General features: G+C 45.5%; 1 protein-coding gene across 4 annotated transcripts in view; it reads left to right on the top strand.

Moving 5' to 3' along the window:
• Window positions 1-12,352, top strand: part of LOC137369848 (ALS2 C-terminal-like protein) — a 179,869-nt gene extending 167,517 nt beyond the window's left edge. For 2 of the 4 annotated variants that reach the window (XM_068031456.1, XM_068031457.1), the window contains one exon: window positions 1,985-7,243. In XM_068031456.1, the coding sequence (XP_067887557.1) occupies window positions 1,985-2,041 (57 nt within the window). In that variant the 3' untranslated portion in view covers window positions 2,042-7,243. Of the gene's footprint in view, window positions 1-1,984; window positions 8,558-9,294 lie in introns of those variants that run through there. The other 2 variants (XR_010975026.1, XM_068031458.1) reach the window with 2 other exon arrangements.
• The last annotated feature ends 1 nt before the right edge of the window (window position 12,353 follows it).

Here is a 12,353-nt window from a genome sequence, read left to right on the forward strand (position 1 = left end):
GGAGGAGGTGGCTCCACAAATATCCCCATCCTCAATGATGGGGGAGCCCAGCACATCAGTGCGAAAGATAAGGCAGAAGCATTTGCAACAATCTTCAGCCAGAAGTGTCGAGTTGATGATCCATCTCGGCTACCTCTTGAAGTCCCCAGCATTACAGATGCCAGACTTCAGCCAATTCGATTCACTCCGCGTGATATCAAGAAACGACTGAAGGCGCTGGATACTGCAAAGGCTATGGGTCCTGACAATATTCCGGCAATAGTACTGAGGAAGACCTATGCTCCAGAACTTGCTGCACCCCTAGCTAGGCTGTTCCAGTATCGTGACAACACTGGCATCTACCTGGCAATGTAGAAAATTGCCCAAGTATGTCCTGTACATAAAAAGCAGGACAAGTACAACCCGGCCAATTACCACCCCATCAATCTACTCTCAATCATCAGTAAAGTGATGGAATGTGTCATCAACAGTGCCATCAAGCAGCACTTGCTTAGCAATAACTTGCTCAGTGACGCTCAGTTTGGGTTCCGCCAGAGCCACTCAGCTCCTGACCTCATTACAGCCTTGGTTCAAACATGGACAGAAGAGTTGAACTCGAGGTGAGGTGAGAGTGACTGCCCTTGACACCAAGGCAGCATTTGACCGAGTATGGCATCAAAGAGCCCTAGCAAAACTGAGGTCAATGGGAATCAGGGGGAAAACTCTCTGCTGGTTGGAGTCATACCTGGCGCTAAGGAAGATGGCTGTGGTTGTTGGAGGTCAATCATCTGAGCTCCAGGACATCACTACAGGAGGTCCTCAGGGTAGTGTCCTAGGCCCAATCATCTACAACTGCTTCATCAATGACTTTCCTTCGATCATAAGGTCAGAAGTGGGGATGTTCGCTGATGATTGCACAATGTTCAGCACCATTCGCGACGACTCAAATACTGAAGCAGTCCGTGTAGAAATGCAGCATGACCTGGAAAATATCCAGGCTTGGGCTGATAAGTGGCAAGTAACATTTGCGCCACACAAGTGTCAGGCAATGACCATCTCCAACAAGAGAGAATCTAACCATCTCCCCTTGACATTCATTGGCAGTACCATCGCTGAATCCCCCACTATCAACATTGACCAGAAACTGAACTGGAGTAGCCATATAAATACCGTGGCTACAGGTCAGAGGCTAGGAATCCTGCGGCGAGTGACTCACCTCCTGACTCCCCAAAGCCTGTCCACCATCTACAAGGCACAAGTCAGGAGTGTGATGGAATACTCTCCACTTGCCTGGATGGGTGCAGCTCCAACAACATTCAAGAAGCTCGACACCAACCAGAACAAAGCAGCCCACTTGATTGGCACCCCCATCCACAGACATTCACTCCCTCCCCACCGACGCACAGTGGCAGCAGTGTGTACCATCTACAAGATGCACTGCAGCAACGCACCAAGGCTCCTTAGACAGCACCTTCCAAACCCACAACCTCTACCACCTCGAAGGACAAGAGCAGCAGATGCATGGGAACATCACCACCTGCAAGTTCCTGTCCAAGTCACACACCATCCTGACATGGAACTATATCGCTGGTCCTTCACTGTTGCTGGGTCAAAATCTTGGAACTCCCTTCCTAACAGCACTGTGGGTGTACCTACCTCACAGTGGTAGGACTGCAGCGGTTCAAGAAGGCAGCTCACCACCACCTTCTCAAGGGCAATTAGGGGTGGGCAATAAATGCTGGCATAGCCCACATCCCAGGAATGAATAAAAAAAAACTCCCTCAGTACTCTGCTGAAGTGCCAGCCTAAATTATGTGTTCAAGTCTCGAGTGGGAATTGAATCCATGAACATCTGATAGTGAGAGTGCTATCACTGGGTGAAGGCTAAACCTGGGGACATTTCGCAGTGGCACTGTGTAAAAGTGATTTTATTTAAAGTGTGTAGCTGTTGCTCGAGGCTGATACACAGGCTATCTTCTAACTACATAATCTTGTTTCATTGCAGTCTTGCTACCATCATATTCAGAAAGAGGAAATACGGACCAGGTATTTCCCTAAATGATGTCTAACAACTCAAAGGGAATGCTATGACCAGGAATGCAACATGACCAACACTACAGAAACATGGAACTGCACAAAATTTGAATGCAATTGTCGGAGAGCAGCTCCTCCACCAGCACTTCATATGATGTGTAAATAGGATCAGGCAGAATCTGATCTCCTGCTGGAAGGTCCCTTAAACTTGTAGTTTTTCTTCAAGTAGTCTCCTCAACAGCAGAAAAGACTCGCAATACATTTTGTGCAACTTTTAAGTATAAGATGGAGATAGCTTACCAAAAAAAAATGGCTAGATGACAGAAAGAAGTGAGGCAATAATTGATTCAAAAATGGCAACAATAAAGTCTTCCATTTTAATTTGTAAGGAAGTGACTGTGTTTGTAACTATTATGAATCAAAATGTCAGCTCCAGACCTCCTCACCCTGAAAAAGGGTTCTTATTTCAGCTATGCCATAGAACCTACCAATCCAGAAACTGGCTTCCACTTCTCAGTGATGCAGGAATGACAGTTTATCTCCACAATCGGCTCCCGATTTGGCTTAATAGGGTACAGCAGTATAATGGTTTTGTTACTGGATTAGTAATGAGTGGCCTGGACTAATAAGTGACATGGATTGCCATAAAAGAAACTAACTGGTTCACTAATATCCTTTCAGGAAGGAAACCTGCCATCCTTACCCAGTCTGGCCTATATATAACTCTAGTCGCACACCAATGTGTTTGAAAATTCATTGACCTCTAAATTTATTCTCTGGCTGTGGGGCATCACTGACATTTATTGCCCATCTTTAGTTGCACTGATAATGTAGTGGGCAATAAAGGCCAGGCAATTAAAGATGGGCAATAAATTCTAGCCCGACCAGCCTCCTGAGAATAAATAAAAGACCCCAGGGCACTGTCTTCTGGCCGAAAAAGCAATTCACAGTCTGCTGTATAAACTGTGTCCTTCGGCTTTCAAATGGCATGCAGCAACCACTGCTATTAGAGAAATGGTGCTCTATAACTGCAACATAATATTGCATAGCACTGAAGAATGCTTTGAAGCCATCAACTAACGATGCATTGAAATTTTTGAATCTTTGTGAATTTAGTTTGATTTATGCTAAGTGGAGTACACTCTCATTGAAACAGGTTTGAGGATTGAGCGGAAGAATGGGGAGTTCCAAATGAAGATCATAAACCTTTCACTATTTGCAGTTGTGATTTTTATGATGATGTCTGAACCTATCAGTTGAGTTGTAAACCTGTCCAGTTGCTTTCTGCTGCACTGATCAGCACCATCTGGCAATAGCTAAAAGTGATTGTGTTGCAGTTGCTGTGCATTTTGTCAATTATTTTTCTATGTTGATTGCACTATGGAAGGATAATGGAGGCTTCAGCAGAGGTGATGGGAATTTGTGGAAAGCAAATGGGGGCACATGTAGGGGCACGGGCTTGAGTGAGAGGGAGATATATAGGTCTAGGGGAGATACTGTGTTTTGATCTAATTAAGATAGCCAGTGTTCCTCTTGGAGTCTTACGTGAATGGCCAAGGCAAATGCTGCAGGAGATCAGTCAAATTGAAGAATAGCAGATGATGAGACAAATCAAGTAACTACGCTTAGCCTTTAAAAGGCTGTAGCTTGTGAGAGAAGACAGACGCCCATAGATTACAGGTCCTGGAAAAGAATGCGTTGGAGTGAGAGACAGAGTCATAGAATCATAGAGTTACATAGCACAGAAACAGGCCCTTCGGCCCATCGTGTCCATGCCAGCCATCAAACACATAACTATTTTAATCCAATTTTCCAACACTTGGCCTATAGCCTTGTATGCTATGGTGTTTCAAGTGCTCACCTAAATACTACTTAAATGCTGTGAGGGTTCCTGCCTCTACCAACCCTTCAGGCAGTGTGTTCCAGATTCCAACCACCCTCTGGGTGAAATTTCCTTTCCTCAAATCCCCTCTAAACCTCCTGCCCCTTACCTTAAATCTATGCCCGCTGGTTATTGATACCTCTGCTAAAGGAAAAAGTTTCTTCCTATCTACCCTATCTATGCCCCTTATAATTTTGTGTCCCTCAATCAGGTCCGCCCTCAGCCTTAACTACTCTAATGAAAACAACCCTAGCCTATCCAGTCTCTCTTCATAGCTGAAATGCTCCAGCCCAGGCAACATCCTGGTAAATTTCCTCTGCACCCTCTCCAGTGCAATCACATCCTTCTTATAGTGTGGCGACCAGAATTGTACACAGTACTCCAGCAGTGGCCTAACCAACGTTTTATGCAGCTCCATCATAACCTCCCTGCTCTTATATTCTATGCCTTAGCTAATAAAGGCAAGTATCCCATATGTCTTCCTAACCACCTTATCTAGCAGTGCTGCTGCCTTCAGTGATCTATGGACAAGTACAACAAGGTCCCTCTGACCCTCTGTAATTTCTCGGGTCCTACCATCCATTGTATATTCCCTTGCCTTGTTGGTCCTCCCAAAATGCATCACCTCACACTTCTCAGGATTAAATTCCATTTGCCACTGCTCTGCCCATCTTACCAGCCCATCTATATTGTCCTGTAATCTAAGGCTTTCCTCCTCACTATTTACGACACCACCAATTTTCGTGTCATCTGCGAACTTACTGATCATACCTCCTATATGCCTTCTGGAAATCTAAGTACAGTATGTCCACCAGTTCCCCTTTATCGACAGCACAAGTTACCTCTTCAAAAAACTCCCTGTCACAAAACCATGTTGACTCTGCCTAATTATCTTGAATTTTTCTAAGTACCCTGCTATTACATCTTTAACAATAGTTTCTAACATTTTCCCTATGACAGATGTTAAGCTAATTGGCCTGTGGTTTCCTGCTTTCTGTCGCCCTTTTTGAATAAAAGGAGTTTCGTTCACTATTTTCCAACTAATGGAACCTTCCCTCGAATCCAGGGAATTTTGGAAAATTAAAACCAACGCATTAACTATCTCTCCAGCCATGTCTTTTAAGACCCTAAGGTGAAGTCCATCAGGACCCAGGGACTCATCAGCCCGACAATTTACTCAGCATCACTTCCCTGGTGATTGTAATTTTCTTGAGTTTCCCATCCCTTCCATTTCCTGATTTACAGCTATTTCTAGGATGTTACTCCATAGTGAAGCTCGAGGACTTCTGTGTTGGAGATACGGTCCTGCCACCTGATGCCAAGTATTCTCCGGAGGCAGCGAAGATGGAATGAATTGAGACGTCGCTCTTGGCTGACATACGTTGTCCAGGCCTCACTGCCATAGAGCAAGGTACTGAGGACACAGGCCTGATACACTCGGACTTTTGTGTTCCGTGTCAGTGCGCCATTTTCCCACACTCTCTTGGCCAGTCTGGACATAGCAGTGGAAGCCTTTCCCATGCGCATGTTGATTTCTGCATCTAGAGACAGGTTACTGGTGATAGTTGAGCCTAGGTAGGTGAACTCTTGAACCACTTCCAGAGCGTGGTCGCCAATATTGATGGATGGAGCATTTCTGACATCCTGCCCCATGATGTTTGTTTTCTTGAGGCTGATGGTTAGGCCAAATTCATTGCAGGCAGCCGCAAACCTGTCGATGAGACTCTGCAGGCACTCTTCAGTGTGAGATGTTAAAGCAGCATCGTCAGCAAAGAGGAGTTTAGTTTAGTTTAGAGATACAGCACTGAAACAGACCCTTCGGCCCACCGAGTCTGTGCCGACCATCAACCACCCATTTATACTAATCCTACACTAATCCCATATTCCTACCACATCCCCACCTGTCCCTATATTTCCCTACCACTTACCTATACTAGGGACAATTTGTAATGGCCAATTTACCTACCAATCTGCAAGTCTTTTGGCTTGTGGGAGGAAACCGGAGCACCCGGAGAAAACCCACGCAGACACAGGGAGAACTTGCAAACTCCACACAGGCAGTACCCAGAATTGAACCCAGGTCGCTGGAGCTGTGAGGCTGCGGTGCTAACCACTGCGCAACTGTGCTGCCCTTGATTTCCCTGATGAGTTCCCTGATGAGGACTTTCCGTACTTTGGACTTCGCTCTTAGACGGGCAAGGTTGAACAACCTGCCCCCTGATCTTGTGTGGAGGAAAATTCCTTCTTCAGAGGGCTTGAACGCATGTGAAAGCAGCAGGGAGAAGAAAATCCCAAAAAGTGTGGGTGCGAGAACACAGCCCTGTTTCACGCCACTCAGGATAGGAAAGGGCTCTGAGGAGGAGCCACCATGTTGAATTGTGCCTTTCATATTGTCATGGAATGATAGGATTAGTATAAATGGGTAGTTGTTGGCTGGCACAGACTCAGTGGGCTGATCGACCTGTTTCAGTGCTGTATCTCTGTCTCTAATGGTGCAATGATTCTTATAGTTATATGAGTGTGTAATAGAGAAGCTTAAACTCTATAGGAATACCTCACTAAGGTACATTAAATAGGGTGAACTGAAAATATTAGTTGAATGTCAGGCTGTAAGAATAAAAAACACATCACTGAAATAAATTTAAAACAGGTCTTGGGGCAAGAATCAGGCATTCAAGGTACTGTTGGATCCCAGACTGGCTTACAGAGTGCTGGGGAAGGGGTGTTTGTATTGGAGACTACTGGAAGGATGAGTCCTACAGATTGGATGATTGTTCCTCATCCTTTCTTATGTCATAAGCTGTTAGCCTTAGGCTTCCACCTCATTTTTTGCAGCTTAAAAGTGCGTTTATATTGGACTTTTGAGTTCAAAGCTAGATATGAGTACTTTGGAGAAAGAAATTCCCCCTTGTAATAATTGCAATACTAAATTTGTATATGTGGAATGCCACAGAGTTGTACACTCTCATTCAAAGACTCAGATCGGCTCTGATGAATTCCTTTAGCCGAGGTGAAACTGAAAAAAATCTGTTGGTTTGCCATTCCCATTCTTGCAATTTCACTTCAAAGCCGTTAGTGGGGCAGCTCAGTCACCTTACCGGGGGGTTTGTATCTGCCTGCAATTAGAACAAACACAAAGCTAAGGGAATCAATGAATAACAATATGTTTGTATATTATGCTTTTGTAACCAAATATTTTAATGTTTATAGGTATTGCAGATTTTACTACCTTGAAATAATTTTTTTGCACTTTTAGCCAAGTTTATCCAAACAGTACATCACTTTGGAGGGTGGTGAAATCTACTGTTGCTATAAGCAATAAATTGAAGCAAATGTATCTTGATTCGAACTGCTCCATGACTCGCCTCAGGGTTTACAACTCTGGTTGGATATATTTCTGGAGGTTTAATCACATGACTTTTGCATCCAATCGCCTTGCTTCTACACACCTATTAGTCACCCAACACGTCCTTCCTAGTAACACACTGCCTTCCCATAACATGTTGTAATGCACAGATGGGGCCGTGATGAAATAACAGAGAAACTGGGAGAATGGAATGGAGTCCTTACAGGAGGCAGAGTGTGAAGAAGTGTAGTCGAGGTAGCTGTGGGAGTCGGTGGGCTTATAATGAATATTAGTAGACTGCCTATCCCCAGAGATGGAGACAGAGAAGTCAAGGAAGGGAAGTGTCGGAGATGGACCATGTAAAAGTGAGAGAAGTGTGGAAATTGGAATCAAAGTTGATAAAGTTTTCCAGTTCGGGGTGGGAGCAGGAACGGCACCGATACTGTCATCAATGTACTGGAAAAAGAGTTGGGGAAGGGGGCCTGAGTAGGACTGGAACAAGGAATGTTTGACATATCCCACAAAAAGACAGGCATGACTAGGACTCATGCAGGTACCCATATCAACACATTTTACTTGAAGGAAGTAAGTGGAGCTGAAGTTGTTCAATGCGAGAACAAGTTCAGCCAGGCGGAGGAGGGTAGTGGTGGATGGGGACTGGTTGGGCCTCTGTTCAAGGAAGAAGCAGAGAGCCCCCAAACCTGGTGGGGGATGGAGGCGTAGAGAGATTGGACATCCATAGTGAAGAGGAGGCAGTTGGGGCCAGGAAACTGGAAATTGTCAAAATGACGAAGGGCGTCAGAAGAGTCATGGCTGTAGGTGTGAAGAGACTGGACCGGGGAGAAAAGATAGAGTCAAGATAGGAAGAAATAAGTTCAGTGGGGCAGGAACAGGCTGAAACGATGGGTCTGCCAGGAAAGTCCTGTTTGTGGATTTTAGGAAGGAGGTAGAAGCGGGCTGTCTGGGGTTGTGGGACTATGAGGTTGGAAGCTGTAGAGGGAAGATCTCCAGAGGAGATGAAGTCAGTGACAGTCCTGTGCACAGTAGCTTGATGTTCTGTGGTGGGATCATGGTCCAGGGGGAGGTAGGAAGAAGTGGCTGACAGTTGGTGCTGAGCCTCTGCGAGGTAGAGATCAGTATGCCAGACAACAACAGCACCACCCTTTGCAGGTTTGATGACAATGTTGGGGTTAGACCTGAGAGAACGGAGTGCAGCATGTTCAGAGGGAGATAGGTTAGAGTGAGCGAGAGGGGCAGAGAAATTGAGACGGCCGATGTCTTGCTGACAGTTTTCAATGAAAAGATCAACAGCGGGCAAGAGGCCAGAGGGAGGGGTCCAGTTGGAGGGAGAATGCTGGAGGTGGGTGAATAGGTCTGCTGGTCAGGGGGAGGACTCCTGGTCAAAGAAATGAGCCCGGAGGCGAAGTAGACGGAAGAAGAACTCAACATCATGCCAAGCACGAAATTCATTGAGGTGGGGGGCGTAAGGGGATTAAACTGAGTCCTTTGCTGAGTACAGAACGTTCAGTGTCAGAGAGGGGAAGGTCAGAGGGTATAGTGAATACATGGCAAGGGCTCAGTTCCGAAGGGGTGGGGTCAGAGAGAAGTGAAGGGGAAGAAGGATCTGGAGGGGCATTAGTCCCCATCAGTTGCTGGAGATTGCGTTCCTTAACATCTGAAAGGAAGATAAAATTTTTAATGCGTCGGATGAAATGAAACTGTGGAGTAGAATAGCTTTGAGATAAGGTGAGGCGATCCTTCTGGAGAGAGAGATCCAGTGTGTACATGTGGCGGCGCATGGCACTGAGTGTGGATCTCAGGATGTAGCGAGAACAGCAGTCCGAGGAACTTTGTATTTCCTGGAGATACCTGTAATCAAGGGTGGATTAAAAATATGGGTGTGAAATAGCACCATGTTAATAGAATGGTCCCCATTCAAACATCAATCAAAAGCCATTGTTATCATATCCTGATCCATCGTGTCCGCACCAAGAGAGAAGGCCATGTTTCTCCCAATGGAAACTCTAATGTGATGGATTTTTACTTTAAATAGGTAACCATCTGGAGAGAGAGGGAGATCAAGTCAACACCTCAGAAAGCCAGTTGAGCTAGAGGCTGTGCAAGAGATCTAGCCAAGCAATAAGAACCCTGCTGAACAACAACTGGAACAGCTACTATGCCAGACACATCACAAAGTACTTTTAACACTCATCATCTGTGAAGGTAACAAAATCCACACCACCAGCTTTGTGCTGAGCTGTAACCATGGGAACTCTACAATATCTCAACAAGTTCAAGACTACAAACCCCCAGGCCTGCACCTTTGAAAAGACTTTCTTCCTAAGAAGATTCAACAGGTTTACTGTGAACCACAAATACTTACCTCACTTTGGACTTTAAACTACATCCTACCCTTTTCTCTCTATTCTTGTGCATGTGCGTGAGAGTGAGTGTGGGTGAATTATGACTATTTCGGGAATTGTGCAACAATAGTTTTTTTTAAATCTACGAGAAACCCTGTAATTTGTCTATTTATGTGACCTGAAAGACCTTCAGGGGCTAACACATTATTTTTAACAAAACACGATTGCGGTCAGTTGGGAGGTGAACAGTGAGAACCACTCACACCCCTTTCCATGTGTCTGTAACAATGTGAATTGACTCTTTGACAGTCAATAATTATCCAATCTATTAACACAACTTTCCCCATCACCAATATTTTTACAATTAACAAATGAAATTGTTCAAAGGAAATAAACATTTCTTTAATAGCTTTATAATGTTTCTCCTGGGTTGCTCGCAGCAATTCCTCCAGGCCAATCCTAAAGGGTTGGTAATCTTGTTCTCTCTTTGAATACAGTTCTTCTATCTCATTCCCATATTCAAGAAACTATCTAGAATTCAATTATTGGACTATTTGAAACTGGAGGGAAGCTTGCTCTTCTCCACAACTGATATCAATGCTGTTTTTCAGTGACGTCTCTTGCTAAGTTACCAGGAGTGGAACATTTCCCCCATCCCTATTCTCCTTAACACTTGACTGTTGTAGGCTCCTCTCCGGCATTTCTGCTTGGGCTAAGATTACATGAACTCCATAATCTTTATGGAGTTCCTTTCCTCTATATGCTAACTGAAACCTCCAGGGATAAAACTTGAGATCTTCGTGCTGTATAGGGGTTATGCATTTGATACATTTACCCACTAAGGCAACATTTGGTGGGCTTGGGCCTTCACCTTGGTTTTGCAAATTTAAAAATAATGAGAAAGTGGATGTGTACTGGTTTCAAAGATTGTTGGAGTATTTTTCTAAATTTCTTATTCAAGCAAAAGCCTCTTATCTCTCTGGTTCAGTCTTTTCTCAGCGTCCTTGAGAGCTAACTATCTGTAATCTATCTTTGGAATTCATTCTTGGGATGAGCTTTATTTCTTTCTCATCGCTCATTCATAAATGTGTCTGGGGCTCCTCTATGCATCTCCCTTCAATAAGGTCCAAGATTAAGCACCCCATAATTCAGTCATTGTGGTTTCAATTACAAATGTTTTGCACAGCCTCAAGAATTTAGGCCCAAAATTTTATGCCCCCGCGGGATTGGGCTGGAAGCGTGGGGGCAGGGTGTAAAATTGAGAGGGGCGGGGGGTGCCATTCCAGTTGCCTTCCCTCCCCAGCTGCAATTTTAAGAGCAGCGGGGGAGGTGACAAATGGCCCACTTGTTCTGGGCCAATTGAGGCCCTTGAGTGGTCAATTAATTGCCACTTAAGGGCCTCCTCCCACCACCACTGGTATTTTACCAGCGGTGGCTGGGAACCTCAGTACTTGTGGAGGCTGTGGGTAATCTCTCCCGATCAGGCACCCTGATCCCCAAGGTGGCCTCCGCACCAACCCCACCCCCCCTCACCAGCAGCACAAGCCGCCCCCACTGGAGCACCTCCCCCACCCTCCTGAATGACCCCTCACCCCCGTTGCCAGGGCCCAGCCTATTGTCTCCAGCGAGGCCTGAAACCTCACTCACCTTTATAGGTGCCGAAGTCCACAATCCTTTTCTGATTGGGAGCAGTTCCAGCAGTGGTCACTGCTCCTGACTGGCCGGCAGCTCTTGGAGGCAGGACTTCTTGCCTCAGAGGGGCGCAAGTCCCACCCAGGGCCATTTGAGGGTCTGGGGCACATAACATTATGGCGTGGCTTCCAGGCCCAGCGGAGGCGGGCTTGCCCTTGACATTTTTGGATGGTGGCCGGGCCTTCGCCCTGACGTAAAACTCTGGCCGTAGAGTTTGGTTAGACAGTGCTATTGCATTATGATTGCAGTAAAGCTACTTTCGCGTGCTACACCCTCCTTTTATATATTCGCCATTATGCAATGGTCCTTTTTGGCGGCCTAGGCCCTGCTATGTGGCACAGACCCTGAAGGCTAGTGTCCAACTCCCAGCTGCGTGGCCAGGAGATCCAGTGTGCTTTACCTGAATGTTGATGTTCATGACCCAACCATACAATATGGAGACACCATGTTGGCGTCAGTGTCCCTGCCATATGAGGGCCGAAAAGCCTGTTCCTGTGCTGTACTGTTCTTTGAACTGATTGCCTTGAAAAAATATGTTAGACATTCTGTGTGCTAGTGCACGAGTCCAGCTGCCTGTATTTACTAAAATTGTCAGTCTTAATGCAATGGTTATTCTTAGACCCACATGTTTCCATGATGCAAGGCAGAACTGGAGATGCCCTGCTTCAGGTTGTTAATACTCTGAATAGTCTTTGCATAGAGCTGTGCTGTTGGCATTGACTACGCTTCTTTAATGCTCCTTTTAATAAAGAAGCACCTAAAAGGGATTTTTAGAAAAGATGTACTGGACTCGATCAGCATTTGTAAGGGAAAAGAAACTATAATGTTGTGAAGATGGATGTACACCCTCCCTCTCTTTACTGTGCTCCCAGTTGAGGTGTGGGCCTCGGGAATCTGGAATCAGAGCACAGCTTTCCCACTGTGGACTCAGCGCAGCTTTCCCACTGGGGCCACAGGAAGATACAATTAGCCCTACTCTTCAAACCAGCAATGAAAATATGTATGTCAAATAATATGAATCTTTCACGACGGAGTAATTTAGCTTGAAATAAAGCTT

Source organism: Heterodontus francisci, chromosome 5, assembly GCF_036365525.1.
Source record: "Heterodontus francisci isolate sHetFra1 chromosome 5, sHetFra1.hap1, whole genome shotgun sequence".
NCBI lineage: Eukaryota > Metazoa > Chordata > Chondrichthyes > Heterodontiformes > Heterodontidae > Heterodontus > Heterodontus francisci.